The sequence below is a fragment of the Salvelinus sp. IW2-2015 genome, linkage group LG33, assembly GCF_002910315.2.
Source record: "Salvelinus sp. IW2-2015 linkage group LG33, ASM291031v2, whole genome shotgun sequence".
Classification (NCBI taxonomy): Eukaryota; Metazoa; Chordata; class Actinopteri; order Salmoniformes; family Salmonidae; genus Salvelinus; species Salvelinus sp. IW2-2015.
Window position 1 is genome coordinate 31,408,982 of NC_036872.1, and position 26,622 is coordinate 31,435,603.

The 26,622-nt window shown below is 45.2% G+C and overlaps 1 protein-coding gene across 2 annotated transcripts in view; it reads right to left on the reverse strand.

Annotated features, from left to right (window-relative positions):
* Positions 1-26,622, reverse strand: part of LOC111957863 (G protein-coupled receptor kinase 5) — a 45,427-nt gene that overhangs the window by 11,525 nt on the left and 7,280 nt on the right. For both annotated transcript variants that reach the window (XM_023978910.2, XM_023978909.2), the window contains exons 2-3: positions 3,643-3,738; positions 3,380-3,493 (exon numbers count right to left, since the gene is read on the reverse strand). In XM_023978910.2, the coding sequence (XP_023834678.1) occupies positions 3,380-3,493; positions 3,643-3,738 (210 nt within the window). The remainder of the gene's footprint in view (positions 1-3,379; positions 3,494-3,642; positions 3,739-26,622) is intronic.

A 26,622-nucleotide genomic window follows, 5' to 3' on the forward strand; every position in this document is an offset into this window, starting at 1 on the left:
TTCCAACACACCACACACACACACACACCACACAACACAACACACACACACACACACCACCACACACACACACACACACACACACACACACACACAACACACAACACACACACACACACACACACACACAACACACAATCACACACACACACTCTAGAGTTTCTCTCCTGACCCAGGCTGTGGCAACACTCTAGAGTGATTAGCTCTGTTCTGAGACACAGACAGAGAGAAACAGAGGCCATAGAAAGAAAGAAACAGAGAGAGGAAAACAGAGAAGAGAAACAGAGCCATATAAAGAAAGAACAGAGATGAGAGGAAAACAGAGAGAGAGGAAACAGAGCATAGAAACCAGAGAGAAACACATGAGAGAGTATAACAGACCATAGAAAGAAAGAGAGTGAGAATCAGAGAGAGAAACAGAGCCAAGAAAGAAAGAGAGAAAGAGAAACAGAGGCGAGAAGAGAAACAGACCCATGGAAAGAAAAAGAGAAAGGAAACAGAGGGAGAAACAGAGCCATAGAAAGAAAGAAGAGAGAAGAGAAACAGAGAGAGAAATAGAGCCATAGAAGAAAAGAAAGAGAGAAAGAGAAACAACGAGAGAAAGAAAGAGAGATGGGAACAGAGGGAGGGAAGAAAACAGAGAGGAGAAACAGAGCCATAGAATGGAAAGAGAGTGAGAATCAAAGAAGAGAAACGAGAGAAAGAAACAGAGCCATGGAAACAGAAGAGAGAGAAACAGAGAGAGAGAACAGAAGAGAGAGGAGAAACAGTGCCATGAAACAGAGAGAAGAGAAGAAACAGAGAGAGAGAAACAGAGAGAAAAAACAGAGCCAGTCGGAAAACAAGAGAGAGAAACAGAGAGAGAGAAACAGAGAGAGAGAAAACAGAGCCAGGAAAACAGAGAGGAAGAGAACAGAGCCAGGAAACAGAAGAGAGAAACAGAGAGAGAGAAGAAACAGAGAACGAGAAACAGAGAACGAAACAGAGCCATAGAAACTGAGAGAAAGAGAAACAGAGCCATAGAAAGAGAGAGAAAACAGAGAGAGTAAACAGAGCCATAGAAAGAAAGAGAGTGAGAAATCAAAGAGAGAGAAACAGGAACCATAGAAAGAAAGAAGAAGATAAACAGAGGGAGAAACAGAGCCATAGAAAAGAAAGAGAGAACTAAAGACAGGAGAGAGAAAGAAAGAGAGAGGGAAAGAAAGAGAGAGGTACAAAGAGAGAGAGAGTGAGAGAGAGAGAGAAAGAAGAGAAAACAGAGAGAGAGAGAAACAGAGTCATAGAAACAGAGAGAGAGAAACAGAGCCATAGAAACAGAGAGAGAAATGGAGAGAGAGAAACAGAGCCATAGAAACAGAAGAGAGAAACAGCAGAGAGAGAAACAGAGCCATAGAAACAGAGCATAGAAAGAAACAGAGAAGAGGAAACAGAGCCATAGAAACAGAGAGAAACAGAGAGAGTAACAGGGCCATAGTAAAGAAAGAGGGTTGAGAATCAAAGAGAGAAACAAGGCCATAGAAAAAAGAGAGAAGAGAAAAGAGAGAGAAACAGGCCATGAGAAGAAAGAGAGAAGAGAGGAGAAGACAGGAGAAAGAAAGAGAGAAGAAAACAGAGTAGAAAAGAAAGAGGGAAACAGAGAGAGGGAAAGAAGGAGAGAGATACCAAAAGATGAGAGATAAGAGAGAGAGAAGAAACAGGAGAGAGGGAAACAGAGCACATAGAATACAGAGAGGAGAAGACTCAGAGAGAGAAACAAGAGAGAAACCAAGCATATAAACAGATCCATAGAAACAGAGAGAGAGGGAAACAGGAGAAGAGAACAGAGAGCCAAGAAACAGAACCATAGAAACAGAGCCATAGAAAGAGGAAAGAGAAAAGAGAGAGAAGAAGAGAGAGGGGAAACACAGAGAGGGAGAAAAGAAGAGATACAAGAGAGAGACTACAGAGAGAGGGAAACAGAGAGAGAGAAGAGATAGCAAAGAGAGAGAAAGAGAAAGAAAACAGAAGCCATAGAAAGAAACAGAGAGAGAAAGAAATGAGCCATAGAAAGAACGTGTGGGTGAAAGCCAGACTTTCTGTTGATTAGATCTTGTTCCTCTTGACTTTAGTGTGTGTGTGGTGTGTGCTGATGTGTGTGTGTGTAGGTGTGTGGATTGATGTGATGTGTGTGTTGATTGTGTGTGTGTTGTGTGTGTGTTGTGTGTGATGTGTGTGTGTGTAGTGTGGTATAAGGGTGGTTAAGGGTGGTACACAAGTCTCCAAAAGCCAAGGGGGGCGTCTCCGTTTCCCTTCAAGCTAACCCCTAGGAGTAACAATTGGGAAGCTCATTTTCGTGTTAGTAGTGTCGAATGGATTTCCTCCTGTGTTTGTGTAGCAGTGTAACTCCCCATCCATAGCCATTTCCTGCTGTAGTGTTGTTTGTTGGGAGATTGGGAAGAAAAAAATAGTGTCTACCCGCCTACTACATACTATGATTGGCCAAACAATAGCTAATCATATATCATTTCGCCAGCAAATATCAACACATATCCCACTCGCCTCCTCTCTGCACTGACTCAAGTGAGGAACACTACCAACCACGGACCACCTAGCACATACCTTTCCTTCCTCTTTCCTCTCTCTCTTATGCCTGAGCTGTATACAATGAACACACTATGAGTATCTGATGTGTATTGCTTCTCATCTGTCTCACACAAAAAAACGAGCATCGCCAAAACAGTATGATTCTTCCCCCTCCCTCCCTCTGCACTGACGTCAGAGGAACCACAGGGACCCCAGGCACATTCCTTCCTTCCCTCTCTCCTTCTCTCTCTTGTCCTAGCTTATACAGTATAGTATCTGTTTCTCTCACAAAAAAACGACCCCACAAGATTATTTGGGTGATGGAATCTAGATGTCTGATTTCATCATCTCTTCTTTCTCATAACATTGTGTTTTACCCTCAGATCTAGTGTGTGTGACTACAAATGCATGTCTAGTGTGTGTGAAGGTAACTTCCCTCTGATGGTGATGGTCATTTTTAAGTTGGTGGGAAGTGGTGCAGATGGGCAGTGGTGCAGATGGGAAGTGGTGCAGATGGGAAGGGGTGCAGATGGGAAGGGGGGTCTGACCAGAAACAATCCTCTCATCCAGTCACATGATCATGGGGAGGCTGCGGGTCACTGTTGATATTGGGTTTGATTCTCTACAATTCTCTACAATTTCTTCTGTACAATGTAAAACCTGTCATCTGGAACACACTGTGTCACTGAGTGAAGGGGAGGCTGTTAGTATAATCACTTCTCAATTTGATTATCTTCTATCAGTCAACTGAACATGATCAGTCATTTTTTGAGATAGTTTTTAATCCAAGTGAGTGCATTTAAAAGTGTGTGTGTTACCATGGCGTCCAGTAGGTGGATGCATCGTAGCAATTCAGGTCTGGTCTCACAGTACAGGCGGAACAGCAGTCTGCCGATGGGCTGCTTCTCACACAGGCTTATGTAGTCCCGATCTGCCAGAAACACACACACACACACACACACACACATAAACATTTGGATAGACCTAGGCACATTTACAAACACTTACAACACACCAGCAAAGTGGCACACAAATAATACTTGCAAAAACACACACACAGACGCAGACACAGTAATGTACCGATGCTGTTGCCCAGCTCAGTGCATTGGCTGATGTGGGGGAAGCGAAGGATCTCCTTCCATTTCTTACTCCTCCCTTTCCGCTTTCCACCTCCACCTGCAGAGAGAGAGAAAACAAGGGATGAGGGGGATGATCAACTACAGCACCAACAACTGAGGTTCTATGCTTACACACACACACACACACACACACACACACAGCATAGAACATATCAGTTGTTGGTGAGGCGCACGCACACACGCACGCACGCACGCACGCAAAGAGAGAAAGAGATGGAGAGCTCTGCAACTGACAAATGAGTGCAGATCAGGGCTCTGAATGAACTCATAGCCATTGTGTTTATGTATCATTTATACATTATGTCTCACTTCCTCTCCAAATCCCTTCTCTCCCTTTTCTTTTCGTCCTCTGTGTAATGCGGCGGGGAATGTGGCCACCCCGAGGCAGAACAGTGTGCGTGTGTGTTTAACAGAGAATCCATCCCAGCCAGGCAGATTCCCATCGGAACATAGAGCTTGGCCAAAGCAGATTCCATCACTAAATAACCCTGAATATGCTTCCAGCAGAGGGCTCTCACACACACGCATCAATATCATATGATTAACCATGTTTGCTACTGAAATGGTGCTAATGTTCGCTAGGTTTGCCCTTCCTTGTCTCACACTCACATTGTGTGGGATAGTCTGGTATGAGAGTGATGGAGAGAGATGGAGAGCGAGAGAGCGGTAGAGGAGAGAGCGGTAGAGGAGAGAGCGGTAGAGGAGAGAGATGGAGAGCAAGAGAGCCGGTAAGGGAGAGCGGTAAGGAGAGAGCGGTTTAGAGGAGAGAGCGGTAGAGAGGGAGCGGGATAAGGAGAGAGAGATGGAAGCGAGAGAGCAGAGGTAGGGAGGCGCTAGGAGGAGAGCGTAGAGGAGAAGATGGGAGAGCGAAAAGGAGCGGTAGAGGAGAGAGCGGTAGAGGAGGAGCGGTAGAGAGAGACGGTAGAGGAGAGAGCGGATAGAGGAAGAGCGCTAGAGGAGAGAGCGTCAGAGGAAGAGAGCTGGTATAAGCGAGAAGCGGTAGAGATGAGAGCGGTACGCGCGCCCAGCCGGTAGAAGGAGAGATGGAGGCGAGGAGCGGTAGAGGAGAGCGCTTAGAGGAGAGAGCGTAGGAGTGAGTGGAGCGAAGAGAGCGGTAGAGAAGAGGCGGTGAGGAAGAAGCGGTGAGAAGAGGCGGCTAGAGAGAGAGCGGTAGAGGAGGAGCGGTAGAGGAGAGAGCGGTCAGAGGAGGAGCGGCTGGAGGATTAGAGCGGGTAGAGGATGAGAGCGTAGAGGAGAGGGGGAGCGAAGAGAGCGGTAGAGGAGAGAGCGGGTAGAGGAGAGTGGTAGAGGAGGAGCGGTAGAGGAGAGCAGCGTAGAGGATGAGAGCGGTAGAGGAGAGAGTGGAAGCGAGAAGAAGCGGGGAGAGGAAGGGCGGTAGAGGAGAGAGTGGAGAGGAGCAGAGCGGTACGAGGAGAGAGGGTTAGAGGGAGAGCGGAGAGAGAGAGCGTAGAGGAGAGAGCGGTAGAGGAGAGAGCGGTAGAGAGAGAGCGAGGGCTACAGACACATGGGACATCTTTAATCATATCCAGGAACGCTTCAACAGTACTGTATTGGTTACACTACTGTGTGTAAACAGCTTTCAGCAGCTTTCACATCCCGTTCCTCTTTAACGAACCCCCATCTCTTTTCTTGCACACTGACTACTGCCACAGACCTCCTCCCTCAGGCATCAGTAAACGGAGTTACACAACAGGCCCCCTCCCTCAGCCCTCAGTTTAAAACTGGGTTACACAACAGGCCTCCCTCTCCCCTCAGACCTCAGTCTAAACTTGGGTTACACAACAGCCTCCCTCCTCCCCTCAGACCTCAGTCTAAACTGGGTTTTTACACAACAGGCCTCCCTCCTTCCCACTTCAGACCTCAGTTTAAAACTGGGTTCACACAATGGCCTCCCTCCTCCCCTCAGACCTCAGTTTAAACTGGGTTACAACAGGCCTCCCTCTCCCCTCCAGACTCAGTCTAAACTGGGTTACACAACAGGCCTCTCCTCCCTCCCCTCAGACCTCAGTCTAACTGGGTTACACAAACAGCCTCCCTCCTCCCTCAGACCTCAGTTAAACTGGGTTACACAACAGGCCTCCCTTCTCCCCTCAGACCTCAGGTAAACTGGGTTACACAATGGGCCTCCCTCCCTCCCTCAGCCTCAGTTAAAATTGGGTTACACAATGGGCCTCCCTCCCCCACTCAGCCTCAGATTCTAAACTGGGTTACATAAGTGGCGCGCATTTCCTCCTCCCTTCTTGCAGGCCTCAGTTTTAAATCTGGGTTACACAACAGCCTCCCTTCCTTCCTCAGCCTCATCTAATGTACCTCAAGGCTCCTCCTAAGACCTCAGGTCTGTCAACACCAACAGGCCTCCCTCCTCCCCTCAGACCCTCAGTCTAAACTGGGTTCACAAGAAGCCTCCCTTCCTCCCTCAGACCCTCCAGTTTAAACTGGGTTACACACCTCTCCTTCCCACTAGTCTGGCTTACCAATCTCCCTCCTCCTCATGACGTCAGTTAAACACTGGGCTACCACAATGGGCCTCCTCCTCACCTCATGACCTCAAGTCTAACACTGGCTTACACAATGGGCCATCCCTCCCCTCAGACCTCAGTCTAAAATCCATGGTCTCACTCAGAAGTGGGCCTCCCTCCCCCTCAGACCTCAGTCTAAAACAATGGTTATCACAATGGGCCCTCCCCCTTCCCCTCAGACTCAGTACTAAAACATGGCTTACAACCTATGGCCTCCTCCATCCGAGAACCTCCCGTTTCTTAACTCTAAACCGATCTTGTGTACTCATCCTCCTCCTCATGGCCATGATTGTCCGATGGTCAGGTTCTGTCCTTCAGCGCCGTGCTTGACCTTCTCCACCGCCCCTAAACACCACACACACACAGGAAAATACACACACACACACACACACACACACACACCACACACACACAACACACACACACCACACACACACACACACACACACACACACACACACACACACACAACACACACCAGCACGATCACACACACACAGGAAAACCACACACCATTACAAATAGATATCAGCATGTGACTTAAACTCCCCACCGCCCTACATCCTCGCCCACTTACTCAAACACACAGATACCGCCCCAGTGCCCTTGTGGACTCTGATTCTCCTTCTCTACCGTCTCTTTACACAATGGGCCTCCCTCCCCCCTCAGGACCGGTCAGTGAGTTCTAAACTTATGGCTTACATCGACTGGGCGTAGACTACCACCCCCATACTCAGTCTTCAAACTGTATCAGAAAGTGGCCTCCCTCCCCCTCAGACTCAGTCTAAAACTGGGTTACACAACAGCCTCCCTCCTCCCCTCAGACCCTCGTAGTCTAAACTATGGGTTACCACAATTAGGCCTCCGTCCATCCCTAGACTACGTTCTAAACTGGGTTACAACAATGGGGCCTCCCTCCCCCTCAGGACCTTCAGTCTAAACAACTCGTTACACAAATGGGACCTTTCCGTTCCCCCCTGCAGAACCTCAGTGTTAAAATTGGTTTTACAAGCAAATGAGTACCTACCCTCTCCAAGCCTCTTAGCCCTCAGTCTAAACATGGTTACACAATGGGCCTCCCTCCTCCCCTCCTTCACCTCACTGAACTGACATTGACTTGACAGGTGAAAGCTATGTAGTGGAACCCTTGCAGAGGTAAGCCTTCAGGCAACACATGCCCTGACCAGGAAAAACAGATAGGCTATAACTAGGACCCAGAGATGTTCCTGGTTGGGTCACATGGAATATAATGGAGATGGAACTCCATCAAGTCAACAGGTGTAACTAGTGAATTATTAACCCTGACCTTAAACATCCCAAAATAACTATTGGGCCTAAGCAACAGTAACTATGACATTCATACCCCAGCCCACTTCCCTAGCTACGTTCACACAACTTCTCAGAGAACAGAATTACGACTCTTTATGATTCAAATGGGGGAAACTAATGAATAAGTGACAGACAGGTGAGACGCAGTCAAGCTTATCAGAAGGCTAGGCTGGTTAGAGCAAGAGACTATGGTGGACATCATATCATAGATGGTAAACATATGGTCTACGAGGCTCATAACTGAATGAGGCCCATCAAATAGAGAATTACAACATATCTAATTCTCTCTCCTTCTCCACAGTGTTTTCTCATTCATTCCCTTCATGGATTTACAATGAATAAACAGGTGTAAGAAAGATAGTGTAAATAGCTTGGTCCTCCACCCTGTCTTTCAATACAACACGATGCTGTTGTTACACTGTAACACCACTGTAAGAGCAGAATCAACAACCTCTGCATAATCAAAATAGTTGCTTTGTGAGATGTTAAAGTTCACAGTTAGCCATTGTTATGTAAATGCAAGGTTAAAAGTACCAGTGGCCTGGCTTTGGCCCCAGGTGAGAGCAGGTCCACCGAAGCCATGACCCAGTCAGACGACAGGGGTGTCGGCCTGCGTAGGTGGAAACATAAAAGTCTGATCCTTTTGGGTAAAACACTAGGGTAAATTGGGTAAAACACTAGGATAAATTGGGTAAAACACTAGGGTAAATCCTGTATGGATGTACTTGACCACAATACTCCTCCTTCCCTCTGCATCAACTGTACCAGTGGTGGGAAAAACGTTTTGGTTCGTTTTAGAAATTCAAAGGGGGGCCGCACAGATTTTTGGGGATTGATTTGTTTGCAGGCCAGAAAAAAAGGGCAATTACTTAAAAATATATACGTTCATTATAATTTCTGCATACTTTCTATCTAGTTGTAGACATTCAAGAGAAGCTTGGAGTGGTTTTAGCACATAAAACCTACTAATCAAAGCACAAAGAACAAGTGTGTCTGTGGGCAAATGAAACCTGAAAAGTATCTGAGTGACTTTTACTTTGGTGTTCAGCTGAAACTAACAGGGACAAAGTCTACATGAAGAAACAGGCTCAGGCCTGTGTGTGTGTGTGTGTGTGTGTGTGTGTGTGTGTGTGTGTGTGTGTGTGTGTGTGTGTGTCATTTGTAAGAAAACATTTATAACTGCTTAGCAAACTCTACCAGTACTCATGTCAGTGCAGTTAATTGTTAACAGTAACAAACAGCCTTAGGAGGATCCCATCTAAGAGTAGAGGTAATGGATGCTATGAATCTTAAGAAACAGCAGAACCAGGAACCAATACTTAGAACATTACTTGCAAGCCAGTACTGCCATCGAAGAGAGCCCAAACTAAATACTGTGTTGAGGGGTGGGCTCCATGAATTCACTTCACAGATTCCAAACAACATTAAAACAATGACCAAATCAGGCACACACACAGCATCACAGAAACACAGAGAGGAAGCTATTGGGGGGGTCCCACAATCACTTTTTWTTWTTWTTTATTTCACCTTTATTTAACCAGGTAGGCAAGTTGAGAACAAGTTCTCATTTACAATTGCGACCTGGCCAAGATAAAGGAAAGCAGTTCGACACATACAACAACACAGAGTTACACATGGAGTAAAACAAACATACAGTCAATAATACAGTAGAAAAATACGTCTATATACAATGTTAGCAAATGAGGTGAGATGAGGTAAAGGCAAGAAAAGGCCATGGTGGCGAGGTAAATACAATATAGCAAGTAAAACAATGGAATGGTAGATTTGCAGTGGAAGAATGTGCAAGGTAGAAATATAAATAATAGGGTGCAAAGGAGCAAAATATATACAGTAGGGGAAGAGGTAGTTGTTTGGGCTAAATTATAGATGGGCTATGTACAGGTGCAGTAATCTATGAGCTGCTCTGACAGCTGGTGCTTAAAGCTAGTGAGGGAGATAAGTGTTGCCTGTTTCAGAGATTTTCGTAGTTCGTTCCAGTCGTTGGCAGCAGAGAACTGGAAGGAGAGGCGGCCAAAGGAGGAATTGGCTTTGGGGTGACCAGAGAGATATACCTGCTGGAGCGCGTGCTACAGGTGGGTGCTGCTATGGTGATCAGCGAGCTGAGATAAGGGGGGACTTTACCTAACAGGGTCTTGTAGATGACCTGGAGCCAGTGGGTTTGGCAACGAGTATGAAGCGAGGGCCAGCCAACGAGAGCGTACAGGTCGCAGTGGTGGGTAGTATATGGGGCTTTGGTGACAAAACGGATGGTACTGTGATAGACTGCATCCAATTTATTGAGTAGGGTATTGGAGGCTATTTTGTAAATGATATCGCCGAAGTCGAGGATCGGTAGGATGGTCAGTTTTACGAGGGTATGTTTGGCWGCATGAGTGAAGGATGCTTTGTTGCGAAATAGGAAGCCAATTCTAGATTTAACTTTGGTTTGGAGATGTTTGATGTGAGTCTGGAAGGAGAGTTTACAGTTTAACCAGACACCTAGGTATTTGTAGTTGTCCACATATTCTAAGTCAGAACCGTCCAGAGTAGTGATGCTAGTCGGGCGGGCGGGTGCGGGCAGCAATCGGTTGAAGAGCATGCATTTAGTTTTACTTGTATTTAAGAGCAGTTGGAGGCCACGGAAGGAGAGTTGTATGGCATTGAAGCTCGTCTAGAGGGTTGTTAACACTAAAGTGTGACAAAGAGACTTTAAAATACATTACCAGTATAATTCTAGTGCATAGTATGTCATTACAGCATGAAATTAAACTACATGGTAGCAGTGTAACCAAAGAATGGTTTCAAACTAAAATCCATTCTGGGAACACATTCCCATTCTGGGAACACACATATTTTTTACAGTAGCAACCTCACCAGAAGTGTGTATAGCATTCAATGCTACRTACAGCATGTAGACAGGAAGACAAAATAACCGTACTTTTCATGACAATAAGTCTGCGCCATAGCGGGAGCAGAAAACATGACCCCATTCCTTTCACGAGTTATCATTTTATGTTACTTCCATGGCAGAAGGCCATTGCTGCTTAATGAAGGGGAAACGTTGACGTTGAACATTCCAAGACCGTCTGCAATGGAATGCATCTGGCACTGTGTGATCGTGCTAAGCCTTTGTGGAAATGATGTGAAACTATAATAAATGAATATGCTCAAATTTCTAACCATAGTATAATGTTTAAGTTATGTAAAAGCCTGTGTTAAGCAGCACAGTGTCTGGGTTTGTTAGTGTAGCTTTCTGTTTGACAAAGTTGGGTTGTAAAAGTATGAATAGAGTCATAAAAGTCTTATGTAAACTTTCTCCTCTCCCCTTCCTCTCTCTCCCTCTATCACTCTATTCTGTAGCTCCCTTTCTCATAGTGTGTTACTCTCTCACTCGCTTGCTCTTACACACACACATTCCGGTGCGCGCTCATTGCGTACAGGAACCCGTCAGTGTAATTTGTTCCATGCGGGTTATGCGGACTACTCCCTTTGTTTCATGTTTCTGGTTTACAGCTCTGACATCATCAGCGCGAGCCGAGCAAAGTAAAAATAATGTCAGAGAGAACTACATCTGTCTGGAGAGAAACCAGGGGGTTACCATCATCATACTCACGTGTGCGTTTTCAGTGTTAGTTAAATAAAAATAAATAAAAATGTAATTAGAGAGGAGGGTGTGTACCATCATCCTACTGTCCTGAGTAAAGGGAAATTTGTGAAGTGAGAGAGAGAAAGAGAAAGAGAAAGAGAGAGAGAGAGAGAGAGAGAGAGAGAGAGAGAGAGAGAGAGAGAGAGAGAGAGAGAAGTTTGAGGAGTAATGTGAGCGAAGAGAGCTCCACTGTGGACTTTGTGGCAATGAGCTCATCCTGACTACGTGGGATGGGAGGCCAGGAGAGGCCTCGGGCACAGTAGGTCTGTACTGGATCTGTCACACACACAGTTAACAAAAAACATAGTTATGGCAACATAGGTAAAAAAAAAGATATCTATAATAATATATATATATATATTATATATATATATATAATATATATATATATATATATATATATATATATGACAGACACGATCAACACAATACAAACCTCACAATCTAATGTAAAAGTGATTGCTAGAAAACCACATCCTGACATTTTAGACCAGGGGAAGGAAACTAGATTCAGCCACGGGACAGGGGACCAGAACATAATTATAATCATGTGTACACCGCAAATTGTCAACAACTAAGTCCCCCAAAAATGTGCATTTGTAAATAACAATAATTTCCTACTTTGATCGCATTGAGACACGATCACGACTCTTTTTTATTCGTGGGAATATTTGGGAACAGATTTCCTAAATTAAAACAAATGTTTTGCTCTATTCCTGGTCATTTCGTGGTGATTTTCCTGGTGACTGCATATGCTGCCATAGAAATATAATTAATATACCGCACATCCCCATTCAAGTCAATGATGCATAATGGGTGGACTAGAGGCTATTGTTAGTGTACCCATAGGAGCAAAGCAGGAAGTAAAAGCAGGAAGTAAAAGCAGCAAGTGTACCCATCAATATAGATGCGGTAAAGGGGTCACTCAAACTCGATCAAAACAATGGATTTACTATGGAACACATGGGGGAAAGGGCCATGGGGGGGGGGGGGGGGGGGAATAATGTCTCCTCATTCTCCCCTGCAAAATGTGTGTATGCTAGCTATGCTAATCAGCTTAAACAAATGGGAGTTAGCATTCACTTCTAAACTGAAAAAGGGACAACTTCTATATGTTATGCAGTGAAAACAGCCTAATATATCCAAATCGGACTTAAGTAACCACATTGTGGGCCTATTAGAATAAATGCAGTGCCTTTAGAAAGTAATCACACACCTTTCATTTTCATATTTTGTTGTTACAGCCTGAATTTAAAATATATTAAAATTAGATTTTTTGCGGGCACTGGCCTACACACAATAACCCATAATGTCAAAAAGTGGAATTAAGTTTTTTGAAATGTTTACAAATTAATAAAACATGAAAAGCTGAAATGTCTTGAGTCAATAAGTATTTAACCCCTTTGTTATGTCAAGCTTAAATCATTTCAGGAGTAAAAATGTGCTTAATAAGTCACATAATAAGTTGCATGGAGTCAATGTGTGCAATAATAGTGTAATTGTGAATGACTACCTCATCTCTGAACCCCACACATTATCAGTAAGGTCCCTCAGTTGAGCAGTGAATTTCAAACACAGAAATCAGGGAGGTTTTCGACTGCCTCGCAAAGAAGGGCACCTATTGGTAGATGAGATAGAGAAAAAAAGCATACATTGAATATCCCTTAGAGCATAGTAAAGTTATTCATTAGACTTTGGATGGTGTATCAATACACCCAGTTACTACAAAGATACAAGCGTCCTTCCTAACTCAGTTGCCGGAGAGGAAGAAAACCACTCAGAGATTTCACCATGAGGCCAATGGTGACTTTAAAAGAGTTACATTGTAGTCCCCATGCCGTATACGGGCACGGGGACGAAGACCAAACAAACACATATACCAAACACAGGGTTGAGACCCAAACAAAATAGCGAGGAGTACCTTGATTAAATACACAATCGCACAATGATTATCACATGGGACGAGACCCGTAATTATCGGCACAATACACGTGGCACGAAAGCCAAAAAAACACAGCACAGGTACTCATACGACCAACGGACATTGGAACAATAAATCGTCAGGACATCGGTGAACAAAGGGCACACTTATACAATTACTAATCAATGGGAATAGGGGCCAGGTGTGCGTAATGACAGTTCCGTAATAACAATAGCGAGGCTATATACAGTGGGTACCGGTACAGAGTCAATGTGCGTGGGCACCAGTTAGTCGAGGTAATATGTACATGTAGGTAGAGTTAAAGTGACTATGCATAGATAATAACCAGAGAGTAGCAGCAGCGTAAAAGAGGGGTCTGGGTAGCCCTTTGATTAGCTGTTCAGGAGTCTTATGGAATGTGGGTAGAGGCTGTTAAGAAGCCTTTTGGACCTAGACTTGGCGCTCTGGTACCGCTTGCCATGCGGTAGCAGAGAGAACAGTCTATGACAAGGGTGGCTGGAGTCTTTGACAATTTTTAGGGCCTTCCTCTGACACTGCCTGGTAAAGAGGTCCTGGATGGCAGAAAGCTTGGCCCCAGTGATGTACTGGGCAGTACACACTACCCTCTGTCGTGCCTTGCGATCAGAGGCAGAGCAGTTGCCATACCAGGCAGTGATGCAACCAGTCAGGATGCTCTCGATGGTGCAGCTGTAGAACCTTTTGAGGATCTGAGCACCCATGCCAAATCTTTTCAGTCTCCTGAGGGGGAATAGGTTTTGTCGTGCCCTCTTCACGACTGTCTTAGTGTGTTTGGACCATGCTAGTTTGTTGGTGATGTGGACACCAAGAAACTTGAAGCTCTCAACCAGCTCCACTACAGCCCCATTGATGAGAATGGGGGCGTGCTCGGTCTTCCTTTTCCTGTAGTCCATAATCATCTCCTTTGTCTTGAACACGTTGAGGGAGAGGTTGTTGTCCTGGCACCACATGGCCAGGTCTCAGACCTCCTCCCTATAGGCTGTCACATCGTTGTCGGTGATCAGGCTTACCACTGTTGTGTTGTCAGCAAACTTAATGATGATGTTGGCATCGTGCCTGACCGTGCAGTCATGTGTGGACAGGGAGTACAGGAGGGGACTGAGCATGCACGCCTGAGGGGCCCCCGTGTTGAGGATCAGCGTGGCGGATGTGTTGTTACCTACCCTTACCACCTGGGGGCGGCCTGTCAGAAAGTCCAGGATCTAGTTGATGAGGGAGGTGTTTAGTCCCAGGGTCCTTAGCTTAGTGATGAGCTTTGAGGGCAATATGGTGTTGAACGCTGAGCTGTAGTCAATGAATAGCATTCTCACATAGGTGTTCCTTTTGTCCAGGAGGGAAAAGGCAGTGTTGAGTGCAATAGAGATTGCACCATCTGTGGATCTGTTGGGGCAGTATGCAAATTGGAGTGGGTCTAGGGTTTCTGGGATAATGGTGTTGATGTGAGCCATGACCAGCCTTTCAAAGCACTTCATGGCTACAGTCATTTTGGCAGGTTACCTTAGTGTTCTTGGGCACAGGGACTATGGTGGTCTGCTTGAAACATGTTGGTATTACAGACTCAGTCAGGGACAGGTTGAAAATGTCCGTGAAGACACATGCTTGTTAGTTAGCGCATGCTCGGAGTACACATCCTGGTAATCCGTTTGGCCCTGCGGCCTTGTGGATGTTGACCTGTTTTAAGGTCTTACTCACATCGGCTACGGAGAGCGTGATCACATAGTCATGTTACTTGCCTTGAAGTGAGCATAGAAGTAATTTAGCTAATCTGGTTGGCTTGTGTCAATGGGCAGCTTGCGACTGTGCTTCCCTTTATAGCCTGTAATAGTTTGAAAGCCCTGCCACATCCTACAAGCGTTGGAGCCGGTCTAGTAGGATTCAATATTAGTCCTGTATTGACACTTTGCCTGCTTGATGGTTCGTCGGAGGGCATAGCGGGATTTCTTATAAGATTCCGGGTTAGAGTCCCGCTCCTTGAAAGCGGCAGCTCTACCCTTTGGCTCAGTGCGGATATTGCCTGTGATCCATGGCTTCTGGTTGCGGTATGTACGTACGGTCACCGTGGGAACCGTACGTGATGGATTTGACGAATATCCACTTTGTTGGATCAGATTTGTTGAATGTGCGCCAATTTGGTCAATGGAACGTCTGTGTTCCATTGACCTTTATCGCATCTACTGTATGGGTGCTGTGTGCTGTGATTTGTTGATTAAAATCAACTGACATTCCACTGCATGAGCCACATCAATTAACATCATTTGAATGAAAATTCTACATTACCAAAGAAACTATTGCATCACAATACCAGGCAGCCATTGCGAGTGTACATATGACTTTACCAGTCATGGGTACACTTGCCAGGGTAATTGCCAGMGTTAGAGGATCCAAGCCAGTTCTATTCATTCTAGGCAACCGAAGACTCGTTTGCAACAACAGGTTGTGAAGAGTCCATGTTACCGCAGAAACGGACTCAACCACACAAATGCCAGGCCGTCCCGTCTTCAGCCAGCTGTTTGTTCCAAAAAACAAAACATATGACATTCTTCATCCATAACCATCGGTTACACAGTTATACGGTAACTGTGCCAGCTCTACCAGTCAGACCAGTGGTAGTAAATAGTGTGTGCAATGTGTAAGGTCCTGACCTGACCTCTGCATCGTTGGGATGGGCTCCTGAGTAAGCATTTCACGTAAGAAAGGCTACACCCATTGTACTCGGCGCATGTGACAAATAACATTTGATTGAATTTGACAGAACCCAAGGACAAATTCATTCCRTGTGTTGAATGACAGTGGGCTAATACAGCTGAAATAAAGTGGCTCCTTCAATGTTCATTGAACGAAAGCACATTCAGTTCCTTTTCTGTTCCAGTTCCCTTGGCCCTTAACCCTTCAAATGTTCCCCGATGTGAACCATTGAGACCATTAGGTAACTATGTTAGGTACTGAACCAAACGCCCAGCAGCAGGGCCATAAGCAGAGCTATAGGTAAAACTATCACCATAATGTCCCCACGTTAATATAAGCCATAGCAATCCAGTCCTTTCCCTGGGCAGCACCGTGAGGAAGACATGTCAGTGACCTGCCTCCATCTCACAATCAGGATGCAAACACTGTTTTATACTGAGCAAAAATATAAAACGCAACATGCAACAATTTCAAAGATTTTGCTGAGTTACAGTTCATGTAAGAAAATCTGACAATTTAAATAAATAAATCAGCACCTAATCTATTGATTTCACATTACTGGGCAGGGGCGCAGTCATGGGTGGGCCTGGGAGGGCATAGGCCCACCCACTTGGGAGCCAGGCCAACCCACTGGGGATCCAGGCCCAGCCAGTCAGAATGAGTTTATCTAAAAAAACTAAATAAATCTTTATTACAGACAGAAATACTCCTCCCCCTCAGACGATCCCGCAGGTGAAGAAGCCAGATGTGGAGGTCCTGGGCTGGCGCGGTTACACGTGGTCTGCGGTTGTGAGGCCGGTTGGATGTACTGCCAAATTCTCTAAAACCACATTGGGCGTGGCATGTGGTAGAGAAATTAACATTCAATTATCTGGAAACCGCTCTGGAGGACATTCCTGCAGTCAACATGCCAATTGCACACTCCATCAAAACTTGAGACATCTGTGGCATTTTGTTGTGACAAAACTGCACATTTTAGAGTGGCCTTTTATTGTCCCAAGCACCTGTATAATGATCATGCTGTTTAATCAGCTTCTTGATATGCCACAGCTGTCAGGTGGATGAATTATCTTGACAAAGGAGAAATGCTCACTAACAGGAATGTAAACAAATTTGTGCATTACATTTTAGAGAAATACGCTTTTTGTGAGTATGGAACATTTCTGGGATCTTTCATTTCAGCTCATGAAACCAGCACTTTACATGTCGCGTTTATATTTTTGTTCAGTGTAATACGAGATGTCACAAATTATAACATTGCCTACCAAATGTTGGAAATTATAAGCAGAAACGTGTCCAAATTAGGGGTGAAAGTAGCTAGTAGGCTGTACAGTTCAGTACGGAGTATCAGCAAAATAAATTATTGTGGCATTGTGGTGGACCGAACTGAGCAAGTAGGCAACTTAAAATGCTTTGTTTGAAAATCAGATGAAAACATCATCATACAACACCTATGATATGCGAAACTGAGCCTGCGCYGACCGTGAAAAACAAGATATTTACATGCCACAGAACAGAATACTTGAATATCCAGAATAATAAGGGGATATTGGTGTGCGTGTAAACGTGGTCAGTGTTATCCTGAAAAGGTACGTGCATGGTGGTCAGAGGATAGAGAGTTGTTCTTTCAGGTCTGTGCTTCACACACTGCCAATGCAAAACCAACAGGCTGAATTACCAGGTAGGTAAACTGGATTAACTTGATATCAAGGGAGGATTGTTGACTCTGAAAGATCCATTGGTTAGCCAAAACAAACATCATATCCATTTCTCCTCAGAAGGACATGGCGATAAGAGATCTTTATCCTTCCACTGAAACAAAGAGCACACTGAGTGCACCGGGCTAACACAGGCGTACTTGGAAATTCACGTCAGACTGTTTCCAGCACACACGCTTTAGGCTATGTGTTAGCCAGGTGTGTGTGTGTGATACTGAGAAATGATCTGTCCCGCAATCAGAGTGAAACGGGGGACTATGGGAGGAAGAGCTAGCTATGTGTTGCCCAGTTCCTCCGTGGTAATGTCATTGTTAGTATTTTGGGGGATTATAAAAAGGGACCTGGTGATAAATTGTCTTTTAGTAATAATGGGATGTTCCAAGCAGCTGTAACATCTGTTAGTGCGCTTTAAGCAAACATCAATGACGTACGCATGGCCGTAGCATTCACACGGTACTATTCTTCGGAGTGTCTTTTGTCACATTGTAAACTACTTAGTGGGGGTCATAGACTTAATATTCTTCATAGCTAGGGCCAGCAGTTTTTTACTGGTCATTTGAGCTGAGCAGGAAAAACTCTGGACTGACCAGTCCCGTCTACTTATAGCCTGAGTATGTGACCTCAGCTGACTAGGAAAAACTCCTGGCTTTACTCATAGACGATTAATGAACACAGAAAGAATGACATACACTGAGTGTACAAAACATTAAGAACACCTGCTCTTTCCATGACATAGACTAACCAGGCGAAAGCTATGATCCCTTATTGATGTCACGTGTTAAATCCACTTCAATCCGTGTAGATGAAGGGGAGAAGACAGGTTAAAAAATTATTTTTAAGCCTTAAGACAATTGAGACAAGGATTGTGTATGTTTGCCATTCAGAGGGTGAATMGGCAAGACAAAATATTTAAGTCCCTTTGAGCGGGGTTGGTAGTAGCTGCTGGGCTTTTCATGCTCAACAGTTTCCCATGTGTATCAAAAAWGGTCCACCACACAAAGGACATCCAGCGAACTTGACAACTGTGGGAAGCATTGAACTCAAGATGGGTCCATGCACCGACAAATTGAGGCTGTTCTGAGGGTAAAAGTGTGGGGGGGTGCAAGCCGAGATCTCCCGTCATTCTTTGTAAACATTAACCTATTTAAAAAGAGTACTGTAGTAATGAGGTGTGTGCAGTAGGCTATAGGCCCAAAACATTATCACAGCATATTGGCTTTGCTTGAATTGCCCTGCCAATGCATTTGCATTTATTTCAACCTTTGAGGTAGGCTATATGAGGTAGGCTCATTTGAGGTAGACTATTTGAGGTAGACTAATTTGAGGTAGACTATATGAGGTAGACTATTTGAGGTAGGCTAATTTGATGTAGGCTATTTGAGGTAGGCTATATGATGTAGGCTATTGAGGGTAGCTTATATGATGTAGGCTATTTGAGGTAGGCTATATATGTAGGCTATATGACGTAGGCTATTTGAGGTAGGCTATTTGAGGTAGGCTATTTGAGGTAGGCTATATGATGTAGGCTATTTGAGGTGGGCTATATGAGGTAGGCTATTTGAGGTAACAGGCTTTACACTCTGTTACATGACATATTTTATACAAATAATGATCAATATATAAATGTCAAAAATGTACAGAGTAACAAAATAAAAATAGTAGTTTCATCAACCAACTCCAGGGAATTGAATCTGTACACAATGGCCTGAGTGTAACAGGTTTGATCTCTTCATGCGTATTGCGGCGTCTTGTCAACCAACGGTGATGTTAGAAATAGCGTCTGTCTGAGGGCTCTAGCTGTCGGTCTGTTAACACAGGCTTGCCTAGAGAGGTCTTTGACAGAGGTGGTCAGACCGGTCCCTGACCTCACCTCTGAGCTCTTATGCTTGTCTCTCTTACAACACTGTGTGTGTGTGTGTGTGTGTGTGTGTGCGTGTGTGTGGACATGTTTAAAAAACAAACAACAATTTGACCAACTGGGGACAACTGCCTTCAACTGAAATGTGTCTTCCGCATTTAACCTAACCCCTCTGAATCAGAGAGGTGRGGGGGGGGCTGCCTTAAATCGACATCCACGGAACAGTGGGTTAACTGCCTTATTTCTAGGGGGTTTAGAGTTAAGGTTAGAATTAGTGTTAAAATTATGTTAAAGGTTTTAGCTTCCGAGTGGCGAAGCGGTCTAAGGCACTGCATCTCAGTACTAGAGGCGTCACTACAGACCATAGTTCGATTCCATGCTGTATCACAACCGGCCGTGATTGGGAGTCCCATATGGTGGCGCACAATTGGCCCAGTCGTCCGGGTTATGGTTTGGCCGGGGTAGGTCGTCATTGTAAATAAAAATTTGTTCTTAACAGACTTGCCTGGTTAAATAAATAAATAAATATAGGTTAAGGTAAGAGTATAGGTTAGGAAAATAGGATTTTGAATGAAACTGAATTGTCAGCTGTACAAGACTGTGTGGTGTGTCGTGTGTGTGTGTGTGTGTGTGTGTGTGTGTGTGTGTGTGTGTGTGTTAAATATACTTCTGTGGACTTAAGAATAAACTAACAAAAATTTGACCAACTGGGGACATTTTGTTAGTCCCTACAAGGTCAAATGCTATTTCGAGGGGGTTTAGGGTGAAACTCTTAAGGATCCGCCCCTTTTTTTTCAATTTCTGCCTAAAATGACATACCCAAATCTAACTGCCTGAAGCAAGGATATGCATATTCTTGGTACCATTTGAAAGGAAACACTTTGAAGTTTGTGGAAATGTGAAAGGAATGTAGGTGAATATAACGCAATGGATCTTGTAAAAGATAATACAAAGAAGAAAAAAAAACGTTATTTTGTATTTATTTGGTATCATCATCTTTGAAATGCAAGAGAAAGGCCATAATGTATTATTCCAGCCCAGGTGCAATTTAGATGTTGGCCACTAGATGGCAGCAGTGTATGTGCAAGGTTTTAGACTGATCCAATTAACCATTGCATTTCCGTTAAAAATTGTGTATCAAGACTGCCCAAATGTGCCTAATCTGTTTATTAATAACTTTTCATGTTCAAAATTGTGCACTCTCCTCAAACAATAGCATGGTATTCTCTCATTGTAATAGCTAATGTACATTTGACAGTGCAGTTAGATTAACAAGAATTGAAGCTTTCTGCCCATATCAGATATGTCTATGTCCTGGGAAATGTTCTTGTTACCTCCAAACTCATGCTAATCGCATCAGCCTACGTTAGCTCAACCGTCCCGTGGAAGGGACACCGATCCCAAATAAGTTTTTTAAGGTTAGAATTGGAGAGTGAGTGAAAGAGGGGGGGTTACATTTCCTGTATGGGAAGAGTCAGGTGTCACAATTTTCGTGTTCTATGAATATACCACACATGAAAAGTGAGAAAACATTCTCATCACCTGAGCTCACACTCTCTGGGCTGAAATTGCATTGTGACAGCTGAGGGCACACTGGGTGACATACGCTATACATCTACAAGAGAGGAACAGAACAGTCCACCAGCACTAGGCCTACTGCTCTGAATCCTCCAAAAGGAACAAATGGTACAGACTAAACCTTTGACCTGATCCAATCTTAGGTCAAAAAGGTCAAATAGGGGGCACTTATATTTGCCCTGTTTCACACATATACATAACCTCTACAAGTGTGTGGAAATGGAAATGTGTTTTTTTGCATATCCCATTCTCCCTGAGACAACCTTGGAGAGTGAGGTCATGGCATGGGATCACCCAGATAATACATTAAGTATGTTGGAAGTTGTGGGTACGTACGTTTTTGGTTTCCCATTGGTTCTGGGACCAAATCCATAAGGTTCCTGAACATTAAAATCATTTTTAACGATGTCAATTTTGCCTGTTCTGGGAACATACATGTCTAGGCTGCAGGGATGTTCTGAGAACGTTTTACTATGGTTTGCTGAAAGTTTTCCTGGGAGGTTTAATTAACATTCTGAGAAAGGAAATTCCGAGTTATTTTAAGGTAATTAAATAACGTTCTGAGAACATGTTTCATTTAGGTTAACTGTTTTGAACCCTTAGCACTGATAGGACACATGGAAATGTATTTGCTTAGGCATTAATCATGCAAACAAATTCATTTTTTGATTGTGACATGGCATCAGTGAGATTCGAACCTACGATCTTCTGTTCTTTATTCCTGGAATTAGTCCACTGCGACACCAGGACAGAGCTAGCGTTCCATGTTTTTTTGTGCGTTTTTTAAAACTCATACAAAGCTGTTCATTTCAGTCTATTCAGACAGACCCCATTTCAAAGAAAACAAGGCACAGCCAACACACCTGAACACACTTACCAAGATAGCGGATATTGAGTTTTGTTGATGCTGACATTCTGAACGTTACTCATTTTTTCTTGTGGTTTATATGGAAAGTTTTATTCATGTGCTGAGAACATGACTTTAAATAGAACCATGAGGAAACCTGAAGAAAACGTTATGCTGAAGTACTGAATTTTCCACAGAAGAAAATTGTTTCTTAACATTCTCTGAACAATTTGAGAACATTTTAAATAGAACCATGAGGAAACCTGTAAGAAACATTATGCTGAAGTACTGAAATTCCCACCTACGAAAAACATGGTTCTGAGAACATTATGTGCTAGCTGGGCAGCCATTATTGACAGCACTCTGGGAGCCATTAGGGCTTAGGTGGGCAGATTGTTTTACAAAGTCAGTTCAGGGATTCGAACTAGTAACTTTTTGATATCTGGCCCATCGCTCTAAACACTAGGCCGCCTGCTGCCCCAGGATAGGACTGATTCTGTCCAAAAGGCTATTGTCTCCAACACACACAAACAGACAACCATCAAACCACAACACACAAATAAATGCACAGCTCACACGCATGGACACACAGACACACAAAAAGACAAAATCAAAGATAGTCGCCTCACACAGCAATTCCGGAAACAGGGTTAAAGTGATTACGATGGCCCTCTCTAGGCTCTTCACTTCCTCTACAGCTGTTCTCCATTTCCTATCCTGTGTACACACACACACACACGCACACACTTTTCCTCTGTCCGAATGCTCATATCCTCTTCTCTCTATGAAAGCTCATCCATCCTCTTTCTTCTATCAGAGTTCACCCTCTCCTGGTTCACCCCCTCTCCTCTCCTGGTTCACCCCCTCTCCTGGTTCACCCCATCACCTCTCTTGGTAGACCCCCGCTCCTCTCCTCTCTTGGTAGACCCCCGCTCCTCTCCTCTCCAGGTTCGCCCCCTCTCCCCTTCTCTCCTGGTTTGCCCGCTCTCCTCTTCTCTCCTGGTTCGCCCACTCTCCTCTTCTCTCCTGGTTCGCCCACTCTCCTCTTCTCTCCTGGTTCGCCCGCTCTCCTCTCCTGGATCGCTCCCCTCTCCTCTCCTGGATCGCTCCCCTCTCCTCTCCTGGATCGCTCCCCTCTCCTCTCCTGGATCGCTCCCCTCCCTCTCTCCTGGCGATTCGCTCCCTCTCCTCCTCTCCTCCTCTCCTGGATCGCCCCCCTCCTCTCCTCTCCTCTGATCGCCTCCCCTCTCCTCTCCTGGATCGCTCCCTCTCCTCTCCTGTTCGCCCGCTCTCCTCTTCTGGATCCCCCCTCTCCTCTCCTCTCCTGGATACCCCCTCTCCTCCATCGCCCCCTCTCATCTCCTCTCCTGGATCGCTCCCCTCTCCTCTCCTGGATCGCCCCCTCTCTCCTCTCCTGGATCGCCCCCCTCTCCGGTTCACACCCCTTTCCTTTGCCTCTCTTCTACCCCTCTGCCTGGTTCTACCTCCTCCTGGCTCCTCTCCCCCTGGTTCTACCTCTCCTGGTTCTACCTCTCCTGTTCTACCTCTCTCACTGGTTCTACCTGCTCTCCTGGTTCTACCTCTCTCCTGGTTCTACCGTCTCTCCCTGTTCACCTCTCTCCTGGTTCACTGCTGCCGTATGCCAATACCACACAAGACATTCCCTCACAGGAAAAATAACCAAGGTTATTTGATATTGGATATATGGTAGTGATCTCCTAAATAGCTCATTCTGTTGTGCCTTCCCCTGTCCTCCACTCGCTCTCTCTCTTCTCTTTGTATGCCAACATTCTCATACAAGTATCGGATCTGCAACCCTCTTCCCTTATTATACCCTTTCTGTGTCGTGCTGGGCTCTAAAATTAGTGATAAGATCTGGGGCATACCAAGGGACTCAGGAATACCAAAAACAGCCTTAAATTAAATAACTCTGATAAGTCTGGAACTGGAAAAGCAGCCAAATTTAACAACACTAAGAGGCCACTGGGTCAATGTCTACCCTTTAACTACTACATGTTCATTCCCTTTTCTGGTGTGTGTGTGTGTGTGGTGTGTGTGTTGGTGTGTGTGTGTGGTGTTGGTGTTGTTGTGTGTGTGTGTGTGTGTGTGTGTGTGTGTCTGTACACAGTGAAAGTGCACAAGCCAAACTCAGATGAGTAGTCCTATAGATATTGATAATTTTCCACTTCAAACATGAAATCTTCATTGGGTTTGTCTAAAGAGATTCAACATAGATGCACGGACAGACACTAAAATAACAAAGACAATTCTCCTATACAAGGCAACACATGACAGCACAAAGTATAGAACCAAAGCTACCTTTCAGCTTCATGAGGGTGGGGTTTTGTTCATGAGGGCCCACCCTCATGAAACTGAAAGGTAGCTATGGTTCTATACTTTGTGCTGTCATGTGTTGCCTTGTATAGGAGAATTGTGGGGTGGGGGCTTGTTCATGAGGGTGGGGGCTTGCTCTGTAGCTATGTGTGAGCGACAGCTAGTATGTAAAACATTTTCCATCTTTCTCTCTGTGTCCACACAAACAAACAGAAGCACAGAGAGGAAACGGGCTGGCCTGGGCCTCTCAACTCTTCTTTCATGGATGGCATTAATGATCTTCAGTTGTCTCCTCAATAAAACTCCCCAGCATTATGTCATGGCTCAGCCCTCTGAGAGAAGCCCTGAGGGAACACACTCCAGGATGCACACACAAATGCACTGCATAGTGGATAGGTGTTCATCATGTTTTTCCCTGACATGTCCTGCCAGATCAGTCACCATGGAAGTCAGGACACTAGAAGAGAATAAGCTTTTTTAGGAAAAACTACTGCAAAGTAGCCAATGATGTCTGAAACAGACGTGAATCTTTAGGGAGCATAAATCCATTTTTTCTTCTCCTGTGGCTTGCTGAGACTTGTGCTATAACACGATCGAGCAGCATTTTTTTTCTCACCTTACAACAAAGGCTCCTCACAAAGTAAGCCTGAGGTGAGATCCATCCACATTTCCTTTGTATTATATATATTTTTTTACTCTGCATCGTTGGGAAGGGCTCTTAAGCAAGCCTTTCACGGTAAAGTCTACATCCGTTGTATTCGGTGCATGTGACAAATAAGAAAAAAACTGTAGCTAGATGGTGCATAGTTGACAATCTAACCACAGTTGGCTGGAGCGTGCATGGTGCTTGCAGTACTATAGTACTTTGATTCCTGCATGGGCCACATATACTCCTCTGAATGTGTTGACTGTGCATCTACCACCATTTTACACTTTGCGGGTACATTTAAGACAAATCACTCTCACTTGTAGTAATAACTACTATCCAAATGTTTATCAATGTTTTTACCTCTCTACCATGTTAGGGTTTTTCACACACCCTACACCTTCCAGCACCCTACACCCTACACCTTCCAGCACCCTACACCTTCCAGCACCCTACACCTTCCAGCACCCTACACCTTCCAGCACCCTACACCCTACACCTTCCAGCACCCTACACCCTACACCTTCCAGCACCTCCACATGCGCTTCCAGCACCCTACGCATCCTATCCACTTCCAGCAACCGACCCTAACCCTTCCAGCACCCTACAGCCTGCACCTTCCGTGCAACCTACAGCGCTTCCAAGCACCCTAGCCCCCTTCCAGCACCGCTGTAGACACCTTCTCAAGCACCCTCCCACCTTCGCAGCAACGCCGTACACCTTCCAGCACCAAAGACCCTACAACTTCAGCACCCTGACAGCTTCCAGCACCCTACAACCTCTCCAGCACCAGCATCCCTATCAATCCTTCAGCACCCTACACTTCCAAGCAAAGCATGCTACCTCTCACACCTTCCACACCAGCTACACCTATTCCAAGCACCGCTACACCTGTCCAGCACCCTACACCTTCAGCATCAGACACCCTAGGTCACCTTGCCAGCACCCTAGCAATATCCTTTCCAGCAGAATCAGCACCACTACACCTTCACAGGCCCCCTACATCCTTTCCAGCACGCAGCACGCCTAAGCTCCTTCCAGCTACCCTATCACCTTCCAGCACCCTATACAACCTTCCAGCAGCCCTACCAGCCTTCCAGCACTCTACAGTCCGTTCCAGCAGTTCAGCACCCTACATGGCCTTCCAGCAACCATGCTATCAGTCTTGCAGCATCAGCACCTCTATCACCTTCCAGCACGCCTACAACCTATCCAGACACCAGCAACCTGACACCTTCAGCACCCTATCATCCTTCCAGGCAATTCAAGCTTATCCCAACACGATATCTTCCAGCCACCGTCACACCTTCCAAGCATCAGCACCTCTATACACCCTTCCAGCACCCTACACCTTCCAGCATCAGCACCCTAGCACCTTCTAGCACCCTACACCTTCCAGCACTCTACACCTTCCAGCATCAGCACCTCTACACCTTCCAGCACCCTACACCTTCCAGCATCAGCACCCTACACCTTCCAGCACCAGCAGCAATGTTCCCTCTAAACTGCGCGTGCGTGGCCACGCAGCAGCCCCGAGACTGCTGCGCAGAGCCCAGAAGAACTATCAGCCCAAGGAGAGTAGCATGAGATTTAACTTCACTCAACTTCCTAGAGTTTTTCCTTGTTAGTTAACACTATCAACGTTTCCCTTTACAGTGGCAATTGTGATCGAATCAGCTCAATATTATCCACTTCCCATGCAACATACCGAAGCAAAATGAACTATGCAAGAGATCTGCTGTAGGCAGAACACATCAGAGTAGGATTCTACTGGACGCAG